The 24,280-nt window shown below is 47.4% G+C and overlaps 7 protein-coding genes across 7 annotated transcripts; 5 read left to right on the top strand and 2 right to left on the bottom strand.

The window, feature by feature from the left end:
* Positions 1–1,328: 1,328 nt before the first annotated feature.
* FPOAC1_010984 (uncharacterized protein) lies at positions 1,329–3,320 on the top strand (the record flags this gene model as incomplete). Its single annotated transcript, XM_044855371.1, has 3 exons — positions 1,329–1,626; positions 1,683–2,561; positions 2,653–3,320. The coding sequence occupies 3 exons, from the start codon at positions 1,329–1,331 to the stop codon at positions 3,318–3,320; spliced, it is 1,845 nt and encodes a 614-aa protein (XP_044702684.1).
* An 822-nt stretch (positions 3,321–4,142) lies between these two features.
* On the top strand, positions 4,143–4,662 carry FPOAC1_010985 (uncharacterized protein; the record flags this gene model as incomplete). The annotated part of the gene is made up of 2 exons (XM_044855372.1): positions 4,143–4,338; positions 4,403–4,662. The coding sequence occupies 2 exons, from the start codon at positions 4,143–4,145 to the stop codon at positions 4,660–4,662; spliced, it is 456 nt and encodes a 151-aa protein (XP_044702685.1).
* Positions 4,663–6,789: 2,127 nt separating this feature from the next.
* Positions 6,790–10,406, top strand: FPOAC1_010986 (uncharacterized protein; the record flags this gene model as incomplete). The annotated part of the gene is made up of 3 exons (XM_044855373.1): positions 6,790–6,796; positions 6,955–7,036; positions 7,112–10,406. The coding sequence occupies 3 exons, from the start codon at positions 6,790–6,792 to the stop codon at positions 10,404–10,406; spliced, it is 3,384 nt and encodes a 1,127-aa protein (XP_044702686.1).
* Positions 10,407–10,888: 482 nt separating this feature from the next.
* Positions 10,889–11,386, bottom strand: FPOAC1_010987 (uncharacterized protein; the record flags this gene model as incomplete). Its single annotated transcript, XM_044855374.1, has 3 exons — positions 10,889–11,074; positions 11,173–11,253; positions 11,324–11,386. 3 exons carry the CDS (start codon positions 11,384–11,386, stop codon positions 10,889–10,891), a joined length of 330 nt encoding a protein of 109 aa, XP_044702687.1.
* Positions 11,387–12,300: 914 nt separating this feature from the next.
* Positions 12,301–14,622, top strand: CWC22 (pre-mRNA-splicing factor cwc22; the record flags this gene model as incomplete). Its single annotated transcript, XM_044855375.1, has 1 exon — positions 12,301–14,622. The coding sequence occupies one exon, from the start codon at positions 12,301–12,303 to the stop codon at positions 14,620–14,622; it is 2,322 nt and encodes a 773-aa protein (XP_044702688.1).
* Positions 14,623–15,330: 708 nt separating this feature from the next.
* Positions 15,331–15,790, top strand: FPOAC1_010989 (uncharacterized protein; the record flags this gene model as incomplete). The annotated part of the gene is made up of 2 exons (XM_044855376.1): positions 15,331–15,457; positions 15,510–15,790. The coding sequence occupies 2 exons, from the start codon at positions 15,331–15,333 to the stop codon at positions 15,788–15,790; spliced, it is 408 nt and encodes a 135-aa protein (XP_044702689.1).
* A 395-nt stretch (positions 15,791–16,185) lies between these two features.
* FPOAC1_010990 (uncharacterized protein) lies at positions 16,186–16,727 on the bottom strand (the record flags this gene model as incomplete). The annotated part of the gene is made up of 3 exons (XM_044855377.1): positions 16,186–16,436; positions 16,493–16,640; positions 16,695–16,727. 3 exons carry the CDS (start codon positions 16,725–16,727, stop codon positions 16,186–16,188), a joined length of 432 nt encoding a protein of 143 aa, XP_044702690.1.
* Positions 16,728–24,280: the final 7,553 nt, after the last annotated feature.

A 24,280-nucleotide genomic window follows, 5' to 3' on the forward strand; every position in this document is an offset into this window, starting at 1 on the left:
GCTATATGCTCAAGCTGTTTCAAACAAGTTGTATTCGCCATGAATCGACAAAGGATCGAATACCGATAGTCTTTATCTATCTATCTATTTTCGTATCTAGCCGTTCCTTATCACGCGTACATCCATTCCATTTATCCCAAGTAATCGCCGAACTGTTACCGACCTAAAACGTTGCGACTTCCATAGCTACAATACGTTGCTCCAACTTATCTTTTCCGTCTTTATCATGCCCAGACTTACAAAAGTTCTCATCGGCCGGTGCCAAGATTTAGAGCAACGAGCCATCCACAAGCAGCCAGCACCAATATCAACCTACCCCATGCTTGCAGCACTATCTTGGCGCGCCTGTTATCACGAACTGGCTAATCAGGGAAGACTCTCAGCTGCTTCAGATGCATATGTCTTGGCACTGTCGCCTTTTAATGTAACATTGTCGGGGGTCATATCCTAACTAGGACTTCTCAGATAAGGACTGTCCGTTCTGCCAAGCCGAAGGGATTCATTCCTCGACAACCTCGACTCTGTTTGGGATGCGAGAAACTCTAGGACGAGTGTGGTACAGCTTGTGAATGTACACTTTGTCGGAACATGGAGATGCCAAACCTCACAAGAATTCAGCTGCAAGACATGTGCATTTGGCAGATCCAAAACACTTGGGCACTGCACTGTCCCTCTCGCCCAGACGCGAATGTCAAAATCTCCGAGCACCAGCAAGCCACGAAAAGCTAAAACAAACTACTAAAGAACTTTTCCCCCGTTGCCAAGTAAAAGGTGAACTAGTATCCATATAGGTATTTGCAAAAGTTCGTCCTGCCTCTATGCTGGCAGGCTGGTAATTGTAAAGATGCATCCCATTCGCCTCCCTTGACCACTATTACCAACAAACCCATTGTCTTCACTACCAAAGCTGCATGGCTAGCTCTTGGCAGTCCGAGGGATGAATCCACCCCGGTCTTGAGGCTCCTGGTATCAGACCTTTTACAGTAGGTAGCTAACAGGACCTTCTCTTTTCATTCCCATCCCTGCGCCAGAGGTACATCCTCCTGACCCCAACGATGCACAACCTACATACTCGAGTCCCATGTCTCGTCAGATCTGGCGTCTTGGCCCAACCCTGTGTGCAGACCTTCGCCTTCGTGTCGATCGCTGAATGTTACCCAGCAGAGTGTTGTACTGCGCGAGGTCAAAAATGGTAGCTTGGTCCGACAGTTGGAAACTGTATAAAAGACGCATCCCCATGGTAGATGTTTCTCTTCTCTTGACTGTTCTAGTTCGTGTCAGATTATACCATACCTGTCGGTCCATCACAGATCAGCAAATCTTCCACAATGGCACCTACCGGAGACGCTATGGGCGAGACCGTTGCTGCGGCCGGCCTCCACGCTGAGATGGTTGACGAGAAGCGAGCCTCTGTGGCCGCTGAGAGGAGATCTTCTGTGGTCACCGACCCTCATGCTCCTGCTGCTTCTGTGTCCGCTGGTGGTGTCACCGCAGATGGGCAGTTTCCCACTCCTGAGGAGATGCAAAGCTTGAGGCGAATTGCCAACAAGATTCCAATGAAGCTCTTCAGTATCGCTTTCATCGAGCTTTGCGAACGATTTTCATACTATGGATGTACAGTTGTTTGTAAGTCATGAGCTCAGCCGTCATAATTCTATCTCGGCCAATCTAACATTTAAAAGTCACAAACTTCATTCAGCAACCTCTCCCTCCTGGTTCCACTACCGGTGCCGACGATGAGCAGCCTGGTGCCCTCGGAATGGGTCAGCGAGCCTCGACCGGTATCACCACCTTCAACCAGTTCTGGCAGTACCTGATGCCCCTTCTCGGAGCCTACCTCGCTGATCAGTACTGGGGTCGTTACAAGACCATCAGCTATGCCTTGGTTATCGACATCATCGGTCACATCATCCTCATCATCTCCGCTGTCCCTGGTGTCATTCAGAGCGACGGCGCCCTCGGTGCCATGATCGTTGCCATTATTGTTATTGGCTTCGGTACCGGTGGTTTCAAGCCCAACGTCAATCCTCTTATCGTCGAACAGCTTGGTGAGCAGTACATGCACATCAAGACCCTCAAGTCTGGCGAGCGTGTCATTATCGATCCTGCTGTTACCATTGAGCGTGTTTACATGTGGTTCTACTGGGCTATCAACATTGGTGCCTTGGTCGGTCAGGTTACCATGGTCTTCGCTGAGAAATATGTCGGTTTCTGGCTATCATACACCCTTCCCACTTTCATGCTGTGCATCTGCCCTATTATCTTGTTCCTAAACCGCAAGAACTACGAACGGCGACCCCCTGGTGGTTCCGTCCTGGGCCCTGCTATGAAAACCTTCTTCCTTGCTCAGAAGGGCCGCTGGAGCATCAACCCCTTCCAGACATGGAAGAACATGCACACTGGCGACTTCTGGGAGAACGTCAAGCCATCTCGATTTAGCCACGAGAGCCGCCCCAAGTGGATGACTTTCGACGATGCTTGGGTCGATGAGCTTCGTCGTGGATTCAACGCTTGTGCTGTGTTCTGCTGGTACCCCATCTTCTGGCTTTGCTACAATCAGAGTATGTACCCCTTATATAATGCCTTGTAACTGGCTGCAACATCTTGGAATGTTTTGGAATAACTTTGAACGAAAACTAACAATAATGATAGTCAACAACAACCTGATCTCTCAGGCCGCTCTCATGCAGCGTCATGGTGTCCCTAACGATATTCTCTCCAACCTTAACCCCTTCGCTCTCTTGATTTTCATTCCCCTCAACGATCGCCTAATCTACCCTGCTCTCCGAAAGGCCGGTATTCGTTTTACTCCCATCAAGAAGATCACGGCAGGTTTCTTCACTGGCGCCGCCGCCATGATCTGGGCTGCTGTTGTTCAGCACTATATCTACCAGAAGTCTGAGTGTGGCATGCGGGCATCCGGAGAAGACTGCCCGGTCGTTGAGATTAATGTTTGGGCACAGACCGGCGCTTACGTTCTCATTGCTTTGTCCGAAGTGTTTGCCTCTATCACTTCCCTCGAGTACGCCTTCTCCAAGGCCCCCAAGAACATGCGTTCCATGGTCCAGGCTGTTGCTCTCTTCATGACTGCTTTCTCAGCTGCTCTTGGACAAGCTCTAGTCGGTCTTGCTGCTGATCCTCTTCTTGTCTGGAACTACGGCGTTGTTGCCATCCTCGCTGTAATTGCTGGAACTTGCTTCTGGTTTCAGTTCAAGGACTTGGATATCATCGAAGATGAGCTCAACGCTCTCCCTGAGGGTCAAGCAGGTGCCAAGCTCGACGAGGAGTCTCCTATGGGTGAGAAACGAGTTGACGGGTAAGGGGTTGCTGTTTGAGAGAATGAGCTACATATCTCTATTGGTTTTTAGTCTCGATACCCCTGGGATATTTGTTCAAGATATTTAGTTTTATTCATAGGGCTAATATATTCACCCATGATTTACTACACAGTAGTTTCTTTCCACTTACCCTATGTCGTTTAGGCCCATAACATCGGAATAGCGTGATAACGGGAGATCATCGCCTTTTCGAGACTGAGCTGATGATGTACAAGCCGACACATTTATGTTAAAGAGCCCAAGTTAGCATGCTACTGTACATACTTTGGTATGTTGTGACTATCTTATATCCGTAGGTTAAGTTTACTATATATAATTGTTTTTATCATTGCACCTATTGGCCCAGAGATCCTGGAACAAGTGAATCGCATCAACAGGATGGATATTATGGATATTCTAAACCAAGCCTTGAACTGCATACTAAACTAGTAGGTCTCGGTTTGGGATCCAATTCCTTGTTCGCCAAACAGCCTTATTTCCTGGAGAATTATCAAGTAAGTACAAGAAAGAACAGCCTTACTTCCTTCTAGAAAAAGTCGGAAAGAGTTACTCACGGCAACTTTCCGTGAAAGTAACTTTGGCTAGTCATGACGATCCACTTGAAAATGGAGGCAATTGCATCATGCTGGGTCATTCATTCTCCATATATTATCCCCGAATCTAGCAATCATGAACTCGGAAAAGAGTTTATTTCTCGACTTTTATAAATCAATTTCCCTTCCAAATTGCTCATCATCCATTGTCATTCAGACTATTCATTCGTCTACCGGAACCGAGATAAAGTCACTTCAAAACACATTCATCATGGCTGAGAACGTACCCGACAATTACATCCCCAAGTATGCTCAGCAAGACGAGTGGGAGGACAAGGAGCTCCAAAAATTCGCGATTGAGTTCTATCGCATCTCAGACAAGCCAGAAGAGAACCAACGCTGGGTCGACTCCTTTTGCGAGGACGCACGTGTTCAAATTGGCGCTGATAAGGCGCGTGGCACAAATGGTTAGTTGGAACAATCTCGGATGAATTCGTCTGAATCATTGAGCTGATGAGTTAATTTATCTAGACTTGGCCCAATTCCGAACTCGAATGTGGAAGTTAGTCAAGGAGAGGAAGCACACGGTACTCAAGGTCTTCCCTGGACGGTTCCCAGACTCGGAAGCCAACGAGAGCGAGGTGATGATCCTCGGCGAGGTCGGTGTGACTACAACAGACGGACGACTCAAACAAGCTGCTTGGTCAGCCCATGCAGTGGTAAAGAAGGTTGATGGAGCCTGGAAATTCAAGGAGTACCGAGTTTGGTTGCAGGATGAGGGACTTCTATGAAGGATGGACGCAATCGACCGAAACGAACAAAAGTGAATTTGTGCATAGCCTTTAAAGTCGCATTGATGAATAGCAAAACAGAGCAAAACAAAACAAAACAAAACAAAGCAATCGGGAAGCTACCTACTAAGTTACTCACCGTTCACAACCCGATACGTCATGCCAGGATGGAAATTGCGGGGAGACAAATGCCGAAGGATGCCATTATCGTTATCGCTATCGAATCAATTGACCACGCCGATTAATGGACAAGTCTCGCAGGGGAACGGGGAATGGAAGAGTCTACTACTACTACTGCTAATAACAACACCCCCAGTGCGGTTGACTCATTCATCTCGCTGCATCTATTAGACCTCGGACTGTTGAGATGAATGGGCCAAGCTAAACAATCAAGGTTCACCGTCCCTTGCTTTACCACGATGCCGAGTGCTAAATCTGGACAATCAACGTGCCCGTCCCCTGGTGATGATAGGAGAGGCACGCTTAGCACGGCCACATGCTGATGGCGTAGCGGTATGGTCAGGTGAGAGAATCATGTGGCTAAAGGGGGTCGGCCAGAGAAGCTGGGACAGGAACAGGAACCAACAAGGATACAACCGGTAATACCAAGTTATGAATGGGTGGTTTATGCTGAGATCGAGAGGAGGTGAGATCAGAGTCGTCATCAGTTTCTCGCAAGGTACCCGAGGTCGTGGATAAACCTGTTATCACAGCGAATGGGGGGTGACAACGTATCGATAACGACTTAACATGTATGTAAGTAGGTATATTCGGGTGGTCAATCCGGTCTAGGATGGGTTGTCAAGTTCCGGATTCGATCTGATTTGATACAGCCATCTTTCTTCATTGCCATTCCCTTTCCCGGTTCTTAGGTACTAAGTTATTGTCACAGTAATAACCCCGCGCCCAGAACAAGAGTATACCTATCAAGGAATGGGTGACAGGTCTGTTTGTACAATACATACTACTAAGCCATTCACCCGGTATGAAAAAGAAACAATCCCTCGACTTCCCGAATGAGCTAGAAATATGACAGGGACGAAGCCGTGTAGATCCGCCATTTTGATCGCCTACCCGTACTCCATAGATACAGTCACAGCACAGTACCACGGAGACTATTGAGGAGTCGGACTGGGTGTCTTATCGCATGAGGGGTTCAATAGACCCAGCTCCTTATCACCATGGAGGCCCAGCCAGGCCCAGCCAGGCCCGTCAGCCCCCATAAGAATGCCCCATCCCGCGCTAGAACATCCTCGGGGCTCAGTGTGCATGTGGCCTGTAGAGTCAAAAATTAGCCAGACGTTATTATACCAAAACAATCATAACCATTTCTGTCACTACTCCTTTCTCCAATGTCCTGTGTGCCTGTCCCCTTACACACCCCCATGTTTAGCGTCCCCTCTCTCAAGGCGTCAGTGACGGGATGTAGGTACTAATCCTGGCTGCTACACCAGATATCCCGGCGTGACTCTATCCGACATGACTACCTCCTACTGACTGTACACCTTCCTTTGAGCGAGCTCCATCTCAACAATCGACCCTCTCCTTTCACTTACTTACAACTTAACTCTTCAGTGAATGACTACACGATACAAGCATCAAACAAGCGCATGACGATTTCTTTCACTTCCAACTCTACAACGATCTTTGTTTCATCATCATCATCATCATCATCTGGTTCTGTCTCTTCCATCTTACATACTACATACATACAACTTTAGACTACCCATCTACTGCACAGCTGGTCTGCGCCGCTATTATCTACTCAACAATCTCGAGCACCTCGCCGTTCATTCTCGATAATCACTCAACTTGATAAAATACTCACTGGGTTGCCTCTTCCTAGCCTTTCTCACCTCTTTATTCGACAGTCAGTACCACTTGGGTTGCTGTTGCTAATCTCCCCTCCGATTTGTACGAGCCTACCATCTGGCGTCATTTCACTCGACACTGTACAAAGAGGTACGCGACATACCAAAGGATATAGACTGCGAACCTTAATAAACAAGTGCCGGCTTCACCTTTAACGAAACCGACTTGACGCCTCTTTACTGGCAACTACGTTCTGCAGAAACGCGAGCGTTTTTGGGGTAGGAAACTGCTCCGACACTTGCCCAAATCAGTTGAATGCCTTGTAAGTCGGTACCTATTTACCTCTAACACCAACCTACCATCAGCCCCTACCTACATTACCCCTCTACTCCATAGCATTTCCTCCTCCGAACCGTTTGCGCAACGCGCGCTGCCTTTTACCATAGCAACCCGAAAGGCTAACCATGACTCTTTCCTCAGCCTCTAAGAAGGACAGGAAACATGCTAGAGAGAGTGGCGGTATCGCCGCAGCCGTGACAAAGCAAACAGCTGGAAAGTTCGCGTGAGTACCATCCAGTCCACGGGACTCGTCCATCATCATGTTAAGTACCTGGCTGACCCGCAGTCACATTCATAGTACCGCCAACAACACCAGCACAAACCCAAGCAATAAAGACAACGCCATCAACACCAATAATAACGGTGGAGAAAGCAAGAGCTCGTCTACTTCGGTCGCTTCCACGCCTCCGGTCGATACGCCAGAGATCAAGCCTTCCTCCGTCCCTAACAATGACAACCCTGCCGTCTCCCCCATGCTTGCTGCATTGTCCACAACTCCAGCTTCCGTGAGCACAGCGCCGAGTATGAATAACGACTGGATGCGAAGCGGTATTGCTGGCTCCCCAGGAAATTTGATCAGCATCATGGGCGACTCGCCTCCTACTCAACCCTCCTCGTATGAGGATTCGGGTCGGCTGCATCATGGATGGGCTGTCCAGCGTCCATACATGAGTCCGTCACCCTCGTCTCTATCGCCACCAAACCACAGTCGTCGTCCCTTGAGCTTCCAGATGGATGCTCAGTATCAGTCTCCAGAGACACCACCTTTGGCTGGCCACTATCGTCGCAGCTCAGTTGCGTCTCCCTTTAATGGTACAAGAATCGGGAACCTCCCGCCGCTCCCTCATCAACCCCAAGCGCATTTCTACGGAGCCCCCGATATTGACCTTAACCTGACAAACAACTCTGGCATGAAAGCTGGTGAGCGTGGTTACTTCTTTGGCTTCGACAAGCTGCCCGAGTGCCCAGACTTCCCAGCTAGTCCAAGTAACGTCGTCATCGCCGGATATGAAGGTGGTTTAGACGTATACACTGTCGGTAAGAGAGGCCTTGAACCTACTGCAAGCTTGAAGGGACTACGGGGAGGTGTTCAATACGCCAAGATCCTTCCATGGACGCTCAACAACGATAAAAAGTCACTTTTTCCTCTCGTAGCAGTGGTTCTGCATGGTCCTGTCCTGCCTTCTGGTACACCTGACCCTGCACAAGACGAAGGATCAAGTCCCAGACCTGATGGAGCGGCGAGTCCTCGGTCAGTCTATACTCACCAGGAGGGCTTCCAAGGAAGACAGAGCATCGACGCTTATCAGACTTCCGTCGAGGTTTACTCGTTAAGAACAAACCAACTCGTCGATGTGTTGCTCCAGGCACCAAAGATACAAATCAACCCTGAAATCTCCGTTACAAACCCTATCTTCAGACCGCCTCCGCCCAGCGGTTCCTTCACAATTCGGGCAGATTCCGGTACGCTCGCAGTATGCTCAGGCGTTACCGGCGAATGTTGGGTTTACTTGCAGCTATTGGAGGACCAGAACGGACATGTATTTACATGTGTCGGCAAGATCTGGACTAGTCTTCAGCAAAGCGCCCGAGGTGAGGTACCAGAGGAGACGGATAAGACACGCATTTCAACGGCACCCCCGCGCTCGAGCCCGCAAACACCTATTCTTGCGGTCAGTGGAAGATGGATCGCTTACTGTCCCGCGACCCCGTCATCTCAGGTCTCTGTCAGAGCTCATGTGCCACTCCCGATATTGGGCAAAGCACCCGGGCTTGCCACTGTAACTCCGCCTCAGCTGCCATCATCTTCTGCATCGGTAGATCTCCCAATATCCGACAGCGTTGTGAATAAGATTATGCGCGAAACGACCCAAGAGCTTATCCAGGGTGCGAAATGGGTCGGACAACAAGGCTGGCAGGCTTGGAATTCATACTGGAATAAGTCAAGCCCCCAATCACAAACTCAACAAGCACGTTCACCTCCCCAAGGCTGGGCGGGCACTCGATCACCTCGTGGCGATTCATCCCAATTCCCTCCTACACATGGATCGACCGGTCAAACCATGGCAAAGGATCCAGGTCTCGTGTCCATCATTGATACAGAGTCTCTCTTTGCTTCGTCATCAATCCATCCAATTACTACGTTCGCGCCGCCTCTGGGATGCAGTTTCCTGTCATTCTCCCCTTCATCCTTGGCTTTATTTACAGCCAGCAGCAAGGGTGATGTACAGACAGTTTGGGACCTCTTGCGTATTCAACATACCAGATCGTCCCCTCTGCAAGCTACAGTTAGCCCAAACACAAGCACGGGTCCTCAGGTCCGACAAATTGCACAGTTCTCGCGAATGACGGTTGCACGCATTGTTGATGTTGCTTGGACGCAGGCGCAGGGCGAGCGATTGGCTATGGTGACTGAGCGTGGTACCGTTCATCTTCTCGACATGCCCTCGAGTGCGTTCATGTGGCCCGCGCCTCGTCGCCGTCAAGCCATCCAAGAGAGTGGCACTGCAACACCAGAGCAGCCAAGTACAGCCGTCTCTTTGGCAACTGGAGCTTTTGGTGCTGCTTACCAAGCTGCGAAACCATTTGTATCACGACCCCGCCGCAGCAGCGGCAATGTATCCAATGTTCCCGGCAATAGTCTGAAAGACTCGGCGGCCATGGGAGGACGAGTAATTGCTGCTAGCATCAGCAGTTCGCTCGGCAAGACTGGAACCGCTATCAACCAGCTTCGGCACACCGGAGAGAATCGCGTTTCCTTGCCGCTTAGTTCGGGTCTCCCTTCGACATCATGCGTCACCTGGGTCAAAAGTCGGAGGCATCAAGGGCTCTTTGTGGTTGGAAACGGCTTGGTGCGGGCGTTCTCCTGTAGAACTCGCCGATCTAGCGTACAGGCTGGCAGGAAGGTGACACGTGCTAGCAGATATCATGATTACAACGTGCCGAACCTACCCAGCGACCTGGTAGCCCCAGCTGTGCGACAGATGGTGGACTTGGGCGCCCAAGATGAGATTCTCGACCTTTCAGATCGCGACATGGACGCGGGGAACACCTTGACACTCAACGCTCGACCTCGTGTGGCATCGGCAGATCACTATATGGAATCGTCGATCCCCCAGGCTGAAATAGAGTCTAGTGCGCCCTATCAGCCTTTTCACACAGACCGTCGAGTGACGCTTTGCGAGTACCGCAGAGGTACAGTTGATCAACTCGAAGTTGTTTCCGCCATGCTGGCCGATACCAACCTAGAAGAAAATGCACTATCAAAGAAAAAGAAGAAGAAGGGGCAACCCATGGAAACACATGCATCTAGAGAAGTGTCAAACACAACGGCTTGGGCCTTTGGCCAGGATATCCCAGTGATCCGACTGGATTTGGGCTTGCCTACTGTTACCGAGGAGGAGTACGATGGTCCTGAGGATCATATTGCTTTGCCCCCTTCTGCCATGGAGCGGGTGATGCAGTATGGCGACGAGGCGCAGATTGTGGTGACGACGAGGAGACGTCGCGGGGCTCAAGGAGGCAGTCAAGGTGAGGATGGCTTCTTTGAGGATGATTGCGAAGTCCTCGATTTTGCAGATCAGAGGGTGTAAGTGAGATGAGTCTCCTCTCAACAGGCAATTTGTGCAGGGGGTGGTGGTGGTGTATGGATTGTTGAGCTTTACTTCATTCTATGGATTTGACGCTCGGGATAACAATCCATTGCTTATGCTATTCAAACATGGAGCCAAATTTCACCTGTCCATGCTCAGTACGAATGGCAGCATTTAACCAAATTATTGGGCCCGGAATGTTGGAGTTGGTTGATTCTTGACGTGTGGGTATTTTGCCTCATGTAAGGAACACTCTTTAGCACGGAATTCGCTCTGGCAGTTCACAACGCCTTATTAAATAAATAGAAACACATTAGATACCCATCTCTCGTAGTGCTTTTTTTTTTTTTTTTACTTCTTCTGCATAAGTTGTTGCCCCACGGTATCCAATGTTCAAGTCGTCGACATGTTCCGTGGTGCCATTAGGTGACTTTAAATGCCAGTGAACAATTAAAAGGTGTATGAGTCGGCATATTGGTCGTCTAATTGGCCTTCTTAGCAGCAGCCTTGGCCTTTGCAGCCTTCTTCTGGTTGCTCCGAATCATGACCATGCCAAGGAACGAGCCAACAACAGCGGAGCCGAGGAGGATGATGATGACGGGGATGCGAATAGCCCACACGCGGGGAGGGAAGAAGTTCTGGAGAGGGTGATCGTCGTCGACAAAGGGCTGAAGCAATTGTTAGCTCACGATGCATCTGCAGACATGGGTACCCAGGGCAGGTAAGGGCTGCCATATAATGGCACCGAGGTCGGAGGGGTACTTACCATAAGAAGAGCCCAGATGGTGTAGTACGTGAAGACGACAGAAGCGGCCACGAGCATGGCGAGACCGACGATTTTGTCCAACTGTAGTAAGAAAATTATGTTAGTAAAGTTGAAGAAGAGCGAGGGGCTGTCGTGATGCCCCAAGCGGAACCGCGTAAAGGGGGACAAGCTTGTAGATCAGGGCTTCGAAGTGGACATAGTAGTTACTGACCATTGTTAAAGATGCGCAAAGAGCGTAGGCCTTGGATAAGCCGAACAGAAGAGTGATGCAGAAGAGTAGAAATAAAGGAGCGTTGGAAGGTTTGACAAAGTGTCAAGAGTAGGTAGGTACCTGCTAAAAGGCCAAATTTACAATGGACGCGATTTCACCTCCTGATGACCTAGCAGCATTGTCTCGGAGTGGGTGGAGCAGACGCCACTGCACCGCCACATTTGTCTATTTGCACCTGCATAAGAGACGAAATTAGTAGGTTGCTTCCTGCTCCTTGGATTATAGTCTAGTTCTTAGACTATTTATTTATATACATAGTATATATTATCCTTACGTTTTTGCTTATCGTTTTTGAATTGTAAAAGTTCTTAAAATGCCAATCTGTCTGCGCAGATAGTTCATTCAAACCAATTCCATACGGTTCCTTAGACAAAGTTACTGAAAAGATAGAGGCAAGAGGCCGGGAAGACCACTATAGCTGCCCTGTAGGCAACCTAGGCAGGCTCCTTATATGCCGGCGTGAAAGGCAATTCAACCAGTTGCGATTGAATGGTTGCCCGACTTTTGGGTCTATTAGTGGCACCTTTCTTCGATGTGTTACAGTTTCCAATACAAACGTGACAGGGCAGCTGTCTGAACTCTATGATGTCGTTTACTGATTTGTTCTTATACTCCGACCATTTTTCTCTGGTAAATACTAGACTTGCGAGTCCGTTGTAACTCAATATAACCTTTGAGAGAGAGGAATAAGGTGTGTGATTATTGAAGCTCAGTTAAGCCCGGCCGGGGTGGACCTGACAACCACAGCTTTGGCGGGTGCCTCAGGCCCCACATCCAACATTTAAATACTAAGGTAGCTGCTGGCCTACCAAGGTAACTTTTTCAATCGCGCGACTGTAACGGCGATTTTTCTCACGATGACTCCCGCCCCACGATCGCCTTCGCGTCAAATACGAGGCCCTGTGCCTGTGCGCACGGAGGAGGAGAAGCAGGCTGCCGCAAAGGCCGAGTACGAGAAGCTTCTAACAATGAGATCCGGCGGAACCTATATCCCACCCGCGAGACTGCGCGCGCTCCAGGCACAGATCACCGACAAAACGAGCAAGGAGTACCAGCGCATGGCATGGGAGGCACTCAAGAAGAGTATCAACGGTCTCATCAATAAGGTCAATACAGCCAACATCAAATTCATAGTTCCCGAGCTGTTTGGGGAGAACTTGGTTCGCGGTCGGGGTCTGTTTTGCCGATCGATTATGAAGGCTCAGGCTGCCAGTTTGCCTTTTACACCCATCTATGCCGCCATGGCCGCGATTGTCAACACCAAGCTACCTCAGGTCGGAGAGCTCCTGATACGTCGCCTGGTCCTACAATTCAGGAAAGGATTCAAGCGAAACGACAAGGCTGTTTGCCTCTCGTCCACCACTTTCCTTGCGCATCTTATCAATCAACAAGTCCAGCACGAAATGCTTGCTGGTCAAATCTTACTCCTCCTTCTCCACAAACCCACCGATGACAGTGTTGAGATTGCGGTTGGTTTCTGCCGTGAGGTTGGACAATACCTGGAGGAGATGCAGAGCTCGATTGCGAACGTAATCTTTGATCAATTCCGAAATATTCTACACGAAGCCGATATCGATAAGCGAACGCAGTACATGATTGAGGTGTTGTTCCAGGTGCGAAAGGACAAGTTCAAGGACAACCCGGCTATCAAGGAAGAGTTGGACTTGGTTGAAGAGGAGGATCAGATCACCCACCGAGTCGACTTGGAAGGCGAGATTGAAGCTCAGGACGGGCTCAACATCTTCAAGTTCGATGCGGAGTGGGAAGAGCACGAAGAGGCGTACAAGAAACTCAAAGCTGAAATTCTGGGCGAAGGCAGCGACGATGAAGACGACGACGAGGACGAATACGAGAGTTCATCCGAAGATGAGGAGGACGAGAAGACAAAGGCCATGGAGATCAAGGATCAGTCCAACGCCGACCTAGTCAACCTGCGTAGGACCATTTATCTCACCATCATGTCCAGCGCCGACCCTGAGGAGGCTGTCCACAAGCTCATGAAGATCAACCTTCCTGCAGGACAAGAGCCTGAGCTTCCCTCCATGATTGTGGAGTGTTGCTCGCAAGAAAAGACATACACCAAGTTCTTTGGCATGATTGGTGAGCGCTTCGCTAAAATTAATCGACTTTGGTGCGACCTCTTTGAGCAGGCTTTCGCCAAGTACTACGAAACCATCCATCGATACGAAAATAACAAACTGCGCAATATAGCAATGTTGTTCGGTCATATGTTCGCTTCAGACGCTCTGGGCTGGCACTGCCTATCTGTCATTCACTTAAATGAGGATGAGACCACGTCTAGTAGCCGTATCTTTATCAAGATTCTATTCCAGTTTATTGCGGAGGAGACCGGCATGCCCAAGTTGAGGGCACGTCTGACAGATGAGACACTCCGGCCTGTCTTGGAAGGTCTCTTCCCCAGAGACAACCCCCGCAACATCAGGTTCTCCATCAACTATTTTACAAGCATCGGTATGGGCGCTCTTACAGAAGAGATGCGAACACATCTTCAGAACATGCCCAAACCCGCTTTACCTGCTCCTGTAGCTGCAGCTGCAGCGGATTCAGACTCGGATTCCGTCTCCAGTTATTCATCCTACACAGGCTCTTCTTACTCACGATCTCGCTCTCGCTCTCGCTCTCGTTCTCGTTCTCGAACACCACGCAAGGTTGCTGGCCGAGGCCGATCCCTCTCTCGATCCCCTGGCCGGAAGAGCAGGGGACGTTCATACAGCCCCTCAAGGTCAAGGTCATACTCACGCTCTCGATCTCGATCTCGATCTCGCTCTCGAACACCACAAAAGGTTGCTGACCGAGGTCGATCCCTCTCTCGATCCCCTGGCCGAAAGAACAGGGGACGTTCATACAGCCCCTCGAGATCAAGGTCATACTCGCGATCTGTATCTGCACGAGGGAAAGGCCGCAGTCAGTCTGGTTCCGCCAGCCCTCCCCGACGAGGTCGTCGTTACACCAGCGAGAGCCGCTCGCGATCTCCAGCCCCTCGTAATGTCAAGGGCCGAGCTTGTAGCGCCTCTTACTCATCTCGAAGCCGATCTCGCACGCCGCCACACCGTGAAGGAAACAAGTCTATGAGCCCTGTGTCGCCAAAGAGAAGGCGTTACAGCGACAGCGTCTCCATGTCACCGCCACCAATGAAGCGAGGACGGCGGGGCGATTGAAAAGGGCAAGAGAGAGGAAAGTCTATAAGATAATAAGTTTATAATAGGGAAAGAAGTCACTTTATAACTGGTTAAGGTGTTTTATTAGTAAGGCCGATTGAAATTAAAAATGATCAAGGCATAGGTTATTTATTGTTTTTACTAGCTTTGTATTCGCCGACTAGTGAAGTTGATGGGTTTTATTCATGTATCATATCAAGCCCATGTTTTATGCTTTGTGTATGAGATCTAAGGATCAAGTTCCTATGCAATTGTCAGCACTTCACCATCTGTTTCTCATGATTCTACTTGGTAATATTACTAAACCGCCCAATATGAAATTGCATTCGTAACCTGACAATTTGGCCAAACCCACCTCATACAAGACGTCTACCCCTTTCATCGCAGCTGGGCTCTTACCACTGAACTCTAGAGGAAACAACAAGAGCTGTATCGGCGATGGCTCATATGAAGCTGTTTGTTATTTAAGATCATAGGGCAAGCATTGTTGATGGTGTTTGTGGTCACCTAGTGAGGCGACTCCCACCGCATGTTAATGAGTCAAACGAAGAATGGGAAATGAATAAACAGTGCGATCGTCTGTTGCAAAGTTCAAATGAACGAGTCTATACGCTTCAACTATTGCCTTTGTGCTTTTCTTAATCATACAACATCACCACAACCGCCATTTTGACTTGCATCATTTTTTCACAAACCATCGTGGTCATCATGGAGATCATCACCTTTTTCATCATCATTTCTATCTTGGTTGCGTTCATCGCTAATGATCCTATGCAAACGCCATTTGGAGCTATTTTCACAGCAGGTGTTGTTGCGTTCTTCGCATTTATTGGGGGTAAATACGATCATCATCTCTGCTCCTCAGAGTTGGTACTGACCATTACCAGGTGCTTCATTCCTAAATCAGCTCATCATTGCTATTCAAGAGCGATCAGAAGAACAATCAGAAGACGCAGAATCCCCTGGGCCCTCTCTACTTAGATTGGCAGGCCACGGACCTGCAGAATTCGACACCTATGATAAGTTCTACCATGCCTATGGCATCTGCTGTGGTGAAAGGGGGCACTGCCACTCTTGTCTTACGCAGTACGCAGAACAGTTTAGAAAAGAGCATGTGGAAGATGGGCATGAATTTGACAGGCAGTTCAAGCATGCTCTTGCTGAATAGGATGGGTAAGGGTGTGTTATTTCTGCGGTCTGAGGAGACAAAGGGGCACTGAGCAGGATTACAAAACAGTCAGTGAGGGTATTTGATACTGCGCTTCGACGACTATGTATTGTCAGATTGTGGCAATGATGGCCATCGGGGGTTATATGACAAAGGAAAACAGGGCATTTCAGTCATATACGTGGCCGACAGCGCGTCATCTATTCGGCTATGCTGTCTGCTAGAGGTAGTTCTCTCCTGGCTTTACATCAGGGTCTGTTCATTATTCTTCCACGTCCTCTCGTATAGATCCTAGCTTGCGATGGGCTTGTATACAGCCTATCTCTTGCCTTGTTCTCGATTATACAGAACTTCTCCCTGTCCAAGACTTTCTTCCCAGTACCATCGACATGCCTCTACAGCTTCTCTTCTTCCCTGCTTTCTTTCACGTTACTGCCACCACCCGAGGACTTCTTTCCGTCGCACTTGGAATCTCCTTTCACTTCAGAGTAAGCAGTTCTAGCACCCAGGCCCACACCGGCAGCCTGGACGATACCGTGAACGATAGGGACTCCATATCCAGCCATCCCGTAGCTTTGGAGTGTCGCAAAGGCGCTGTGGCCAACGACATTGCCGATTCCTGCGTGCACACCTGCAGCTGCAGATCCTTCACCCCAGTTAGAAAATATGTGAGAACCAGGACATGTTATGGTAGTGTCTGACCTGCAGCTATTCCGTTCGCCCCAAAACCAGCGAGCGCAGCAGCTGGAGCAACGACCACACCTGGCGCGGCTACCAGAATGCCGGCAGCTCCCATGGCTGCTGCAGCTCCAGGGTTATCTTTCGCGTACTGGATAGTACTGTTCGCAGCCTTATTCTTTGGTCAGCAGTCGGTGCTCAGCAACGGTGAACTTGAGTGACTCACGTTCACAAAGTAAGATTTTGCGGATGCCAGCATGATTGCTGATGAGGAATGAATCAAGTCGTGTATTTTGATACAGAAGTTGGGTCTCGGGGTGTAAGTGTTGGCGGTGGTGGTGATATTGAGGGAGAAGAGATGGCCTGCCAGAATATGGGATGCTGACTATAAATATCCTGGCTGTCAAAGGCGGCGCCTATTCAATAAGATACTGTCGCCCTTGGGGGGTGAATATCGAGAATGCCTTGCAAGGGTTGGACCAACACGGTATAAGCGCCAGGATAGTTGCATATGTTGGTTTATATGGAGGGGCAACATGATATGGGATAACAACCAACAAGCACTGAGGCCGGCCAAAGAAGCGGCCTTATTCAAAGTTACCCAATCCGATAAGTAGATACACCTTTGATAATTATGACTCGACTTTACTGGAAATGGTCACATCGACAAGAGAGATAACAACTTTGATAGAAAGTGACAGCCCAAGGTGAATGAAAGAGATCCAGGCAATGATACTCACTTGACCAATAAATAAGAGTCTTGTTTCACGATATGTAGTATATATATGTATGACGTCTGGTGCGGGAAATCAATATTCTACAATTCACTTCAAGCCATTTGGTTTGCTCCTTCATACTATTCGGTTCTGCCTCGATATAGAAACACTTTAAACACAGTTTGTTATATGTGACAGGTTTTGCATAAGTTTGTGTAACAAATAGTCGTTCACCCGCATATAACGTGTTTCAGTAAGTGAATCCTTCTTTAGGTAGGTACCCGTGGATTCGACCTAATAGAGACCCTACTTATAGAGTAGGCGGCAAAATTCTAGGATAAGGGTAAAATTCTGGGATAGCTGGATACCTTGCCCTATTAGAACTTTATTAGAATTACCTACTAAATCTAATAAATTCTAATATATATATATATATAATTCAATTGACTTTTATTTATAAAGCTGCCTTTTTAATCTAGCTAATAAAATACTATATCTATATTATATTAATAATACTATATAAACTACCTAAGAGATCCTTATATTATAAAATTGCCTTAAGTATAATAAAAGAAAGCCTATTACTATAAGGGATACTACTATTAAGTATTATACCTCTAAGAGCGCTATAGAGAGGTATTTTTAATTACTAAAGCTTACTAAAAAGCTAGCTTTTAGTAATATAAATATTAAAAGGCTAAGGAATCTTAATAAAAGTAAAAAGTGTATAGTTATTATATATATTATATAGCTTAAGAGATATAGATTTTCTATAAATTAATTAGTTATTAAAGTAGCTATAAATAAATTAAAGGTATTATAAACTCCTTTATTATACCTAATTAAAGAAGGATAGTATAAATACTTTCTTAAGGATAATCTATAGCTATAAAAGAAAAAGTTAGTATAGGCATTTAATTATAAGAGAGCAGAATTTAAAGTATATAAAATTCAGAAGGTTAAGGATTTCTATATTAACCTTACTAATATTATATAAAGAAGAGATATTAAGCTATCTTAGATCCTAAATACTAATAAATACAGTATATAAATAGGCATTATATATAAGTAGCTTAAGGTAGTTATTATAAGGAAAAAATATAATATAAAATATAAGATTATTGCTTTTTTAAACTGTAAGTTAGTTATAATAATTAGGGCTATAAATACTAAAGGATATAAGTATTCTTTTAATTCTATAGTTTATTCTAATAATACTTAATAGATACTATCTCTTTATTTATAATCTTTAAATTATAGCTAATAGAAAGGTAAGATATTAATAATTTAGATAAGAATATTCACTTTATATACTCTAAGACTGACTTTTCTAATATAGAAATCTCAATAGATTAGATTTATTATTTTAATTTATATTCCTTTTTAGTAATAGTAAAGGCAAGAGCTCTTAATATAAACTTTACTAATTAGTATAATTATAATAAGTTTATAAGAAATATTAATAATCCTGATTTTATTTAGAAAAGGCCTTACTTTAAGTAGCTTAAAAAGGAAAAGATTTAATAACTTCTTATTATTAATAGCTTTATAGGCAAGACTTCCTTAGAATTTATAAAATATTACCTATACTTTAATATTAAGATCTTTATACTTCTACCTTACTTAATATATCTTATATAGCCACTTAATATAAAAGTCTTTTAACTTCTTAAGCTTATATATTAAAAGGCACTTTATAAATATATCTATAAAGGATTTCTAAACTTTAAGTACTTAAATCTTATTACTTACTTATAGAAGATTATTAATAAAAGCTTTATAAAGTATAATATTATTAATAAGTTTAAGAGAAATAGAATATTTCTTCCTAATAGTATAGAAATTATATAAAAGCTAAAGGAAAAGCAGAAATCTATTCTCTCTTAAGCTTCCCCTATAATCTAATCCCTATTTCCCTAAGAATTATAATTCTAAAATACTTAGGAGATTTCTTATTATATTAAGCATAACTATTATAAATAATTTAGCTTGCCTATTTATAAGGTATATAGCACTATTAATAACATTCTTAATAAAATAATAGTATTAAATTCCTTTACTAAAAGTTATATTAAGAACTACCTTAACTATATTTCTACTATAAATAGTTAAAAAATATATAAAAGAAGAGTTTATCCTATTAGCCTCTATATAAATAGTATAATAATATAGTAGATAAAAGAGTAAGTTACTATTATAATATAAAAAGAATAAGTAAAAGAGCTTTATTAATAATATTATACTTAGAGGTAACTATAGAAAGAAGAGGATAATTACTTAAAAATTAAGTAAAAAAAGTAATATAAATATAATATTAATAATAATAAGAAGCTAATTTATATTAGCTTTAAGCAGTAAAAAGAGTAGAAAAATAAGAATATATAGGATAATATTATTACTATTACTTTAATATTATAAAAAGCTTTACTTATAATGCTTAAGAATAGATTTTACTATAATATAAGCAGTTCCTCTGCTTAGCAGTATTTCTATAAGTGCCTTTATAGTATAATAACTACTAGTATTTATTATAGCCTATTATAAAATATACCTATATTTCCTTTAAGTAATAAAATTAAATTTAAACTTAGTAATATATAAGAAGATGTCACAGCTCGAAGTCAGACCAACCTACCCTAGAGCCACAAGTGGATCAGATCACGTGGCGATAGCGTTATCGCCGTAACCTTAGTTAGACCGCCAGTCAGATCCTGAACGTAGCTCCTTGAGCTACGTCTTGTTAATAGAGCCTGACCTGCCTGCAGTGCCTATCCGTAGCAATAGAACCTATTACGCCCGAAGCGTTCCCTGTCCACCCGTACCGCCGGACTCAGCCCGTGACACTACGTAGCTCCTAACCGTTGGACACCGAACGCGATGTCTGCCCGCCCGCTCCCGCCCTTCCTGCCGGACAGCGTCGAGTCATTCCGTGACCATGCCCCGGAACACCTAGACGATTGGTTCGAATACTTCCGGAACGTTTATACCTACGCCGAGAACGCCCAGAACCGTATATCCCAGCTGGAGAATGAGACCCAGAACATGAAGGATAAACATCAAGGACTCGAACAATCCCTGCAACAAATCACCACTGAGCGTAACTTTGCCCGAGCCCAGCTCGAGTACACTGAGCAACAACACGAGAAGGCCCTAAAGAGGAAGGACGACGACATCTTCGAGGCCCGCCTCGCCGAACGTCGCGCCCTCGATGCCACCCGACCTACCGTACCTACTATCCGTGAACCCCCCGAGACTAGCGCTCCCGCTGAGCTTCGTGTAGCGACTCCTATGGGAACGACTCCTCCGCCTTCTTCCCGATCTACCGAATCAACCAGTCTTACCGAACGATTACCCGACCCTGACAAGTTTGAGGGCGAACGGAGCGACCTACGCCGTTTCGTCTCCCAGATACACTCAAAACTAAAAGCTAACCATGACCGATTCCCGACACGCCTCGCCCGAATGTCCTATGTAACTGGCCGTCTTAAGGGACGCGCCTATGCACAAGTCCTACCGCACATTAAAGCTGGTGAATGCCAACTCCCCGACTACCAGGATATTATCGATCTACTAGAACGCGCTTTTGGAGACCCGAACCGGATCAATAATGCCCGCGCCGAATTATTCCGCCTTCGCCAGACTCACAAGGATTTCAGCACCTTCTTCGCCGAGTTCCAACGCCTCGCGCTGGAAGGAGAAATGTCAGAAGAGGCCCTCCCTACCCTGTTGGAACAAGCTGTCTCCCGAGAACTACGCGGAATGCTTATACACAACCCACCGCCTAGCTATAAATATCACGACCTAGCCACCTTCCTACAAGAATTGGAAAACCGACGACGCCGCTTCGCAGCGGAGCCACAGCCTGCGTCACGAAAGACGAATATGCCGCTGAAGGAGTACCCCCAGACACTCCGAAAGAAGTCCCCATCGCCTCGTAGAGGGAGAAGCCCCCCCGAAAACCGCCAACCAGCCGGAGAACCTATGGACCTCAGCAATCAGCGCCGCTATAACCGCCCTAACCAACGACGGGAGAACAACCAGTGCTTCCGTTGCGGTTCAGCCAACCACTACCTCCGCGACTGTCCCGAACCTGACACACGTCCAACCAGGCTCCGTCAAGCCACCTTCGCTTATAGCCCCAACCGCACCAGCCAGCCCCCGTCTCCACACTCGCCTACATCCAGCCGCGCCAGTTCCCGCCGATCTAGACACTCCCGAGGACGCCAGGAAAACGGGGTGAGCCTGTCTTAAGTCGGCGCCAGGCTCCCCTCCCCGCACCTACTGTACCGAAGATTAAACTGTCCGCCGCCTCCGTTCATGGAATCCCGATTGAGAACGAGAACAACCAACGTTCGAACCTGATGATACTGCCTGCCAGCCTCAATGTGGCCGGAAGAGAACCAATTCCGTCTTACGCTATGACCGATAGCGGAGCGGAAGGAAAAGGGTTTATCGACGAGAGCTGGGCTAAGTCCCAGAACCTGAAGTTTAGACCCCTGAAGAGAACCTTCGAGATTGAAGTGTTCGACGGGCGACCTGCCGAGAGCGGGAAGGTCGCCTACTACGTCCGCGCCGGACTCCGCATTGCCGATCACGAGCAGAAGAGCATGATCTTCTACGTGACCCAGCTAGCCAGCTACCCTATTGTCCTGGGAATGCCTTGGCTAAAGCAACACGACCCGCAGGTGGGCTTCGCGGCCCACACGTTCACATTTAACAGCCCGTACTGCCAGAAATTCTGCAACACCCCAACCAAGCCTACAAGGATTAAGGCTTTACAGACCGTCCCGAAGAAGTTCATGCGCCAGATGAAAGGGAGTATCCCACCAGCCTTGGAGGGAAAGGATATCCTCCCGGTTTCCCTGCGAACCGCCCGAATATACAGCCAGAAGGACCGTTACCGCCTCTTCACCGTCACCCTGAAGCAACTGGACTACCTGCTTAAGCCTGAGCCAGAGGCATTCGTGCTGCCGGAAGAACTTCGAGAGTTCCAGGACGTTTTCTCGCCTAAGGAGGCAGAGAAGCTACCACCGCACCGATCTGGAGACCACCACATCGAGCTAACCCCAGGAGGAAAACTGCCGTTTGGACCCTTGTATGGAATGTCCCGGAACGAACTGACAGCCCTACGAGAGTGGCTAGACGAGAATCTGCGTAAAGGATTCATCCGCCCAAGCTCGTCGCCTGTAGCCTCCCCGGTACTATTCGTCAAGAAACCCGGCGGTGGTCTACGCTTCTGCGTGGACTACCGAGCCCTGAATAATATTACGGTTAAGGACCGCTACCCGCTCCCCCCTGATCAAAGAATCCCTGAATAACCTGTCTGGTATGAAATACTTCTCCCGTATTGACATCGTATCGGCCTTCAATAATCTGCGTATCAAGGAAGGCCAGGAGTACCTGACAGCATTCCGCACCCGATTCGGATTATATGAGTCACTGGTTATGCCCTTCGGCCTAACAGGAGCCCCCGCGACCTTCCAGCGGTACATTAATGATGCGCTGAGGGAATACCTGGATATATTCTGCACTGCGTACCTGGACGATATCCTGATCTATAGCCGGACCCGAGAAGAACATGTCGAGCAATTAAAGATGGTGCTTGAAAAACTGAGAGCTGCCGGGTTATTCGCAAACCCAGCCAAATGCGAATTCATGGTTACGGAAACCAAGTTCCTAGGCCTTATCGTGGGACGAGACGGCATCCGAATGGACCCTGCAAAGATCGAAACTGTTAAGAACTGGCAAACCCCGACCTGCCTGACAGATGTACAAGCTTTCACAGGATTTGCGAACTTCTACAGGAGGTTCATCCGTGACTTCTCTAAGCTTACAGCCCCGTTGAACCACCTGACAAAGAAAGACGTACCGTTCGTCTGGGACGAAACCTGCGAAAAGGCTTTCCGAGACTTGAAGGGAGCCTTCACATCAGCACCGATCTTACGCCCCTTCGATTGGACGAAGGACGTAATCCTGGAGACAGACGCCTCTGACTATGTATCCGCCGGTGTGCTGTCGCAATACGACGATGACGGAAGGCTGCACCCGGTAGCCTTCTTCTCCAAGAAGCATACGTCCACGGAATGCAACTACGAGATCTACGATAAGGAACTCATGGCCATTATTCGCTGCTTCGAAGAATGGAGACCCGAACTGGAGGGGGCACCCTCACCGATAAAAGTGATCACGGATCACAAGAACCTGGAGTACTTTACGACGACGAAGTTACTTAACCGACGACAAGCCCGCTGGTCTGAGTTCCTGTCCCGATTTAATTTCCAGATCACATATCGACCTGGGAAACAGGGAGTTAAACCCGATGCCCTGACCAGGAGGTCAGAAGACCTCCCTAAAGAGGGGGATGAGCGCTTAGCGCACCAAAGCCAGGTGGTACTAAAGAAAGAGAACTGGCAACTTCCGCCGCTACGAGTCCAGAGAGCCCGCATCCGCCACCCACTACAACAGAACCAACCCGCACCAACACCCGAGGAGCCGTCACTCTCAATAGAGCTACCAGAAGAGATCGACCGCTTGCTGAACGAAGGATACCAGACCGATGAAGACCTGCAGTCGATACTACAAGCCCTCAGGACCGACGCACCGCGACACCCGAAGATTACGCTTGCAGAGTGCAAGATCGTCCAGGAACGACTGTTGTACCGGGACCGCATCTATATCCCGAGCCACGACGCCCTCAAGACCGCCCTGCTGAAAGCCTGCCACGAACACCCTATAGCAGGACACCCAGGTCGTGCCCGCACTTATGACCTGCTTTCCCGGGATTACTACTGGCCCGGAATGTTGGCCTACATCGAACAATGGGTTAAGAACTGCCATACGTGTCGAAGAGCCAACCCAGCCCGAGAAGCGAAGCAAGGTGTGCTGAAACCCTTGCCTATCCCCGAACGAGCCTGGCAACATGTGTCAATGGATTTTATCACACATCTGCCGCCCAGCGAAGGAAATGACGCCATCCTGATTATAGCCTGCCGCCTGACCAAGATGAGACATATCATCGCATGCAAAGGAACCTGCGATGCCGAAGACGCAGCCCATTACTACCTGAAGGAAGTGTGGAAGCTACATGGGCTCCCAC

Source organism: Fusarium poae, chromosome 4 (assembly GCF_019609905.1).
Source record: "Fusarium poae strain DAOMC 252244 chromosome 4, whole genome shotgun sequence".
In the NCBI taxonomy this organism is placed as follows: Eukaryota; Fungi; Ascomycota; class Sordariomycetes; order Hypocreales; family Nectriaceae; genus Fusarium; species Fusarium poae.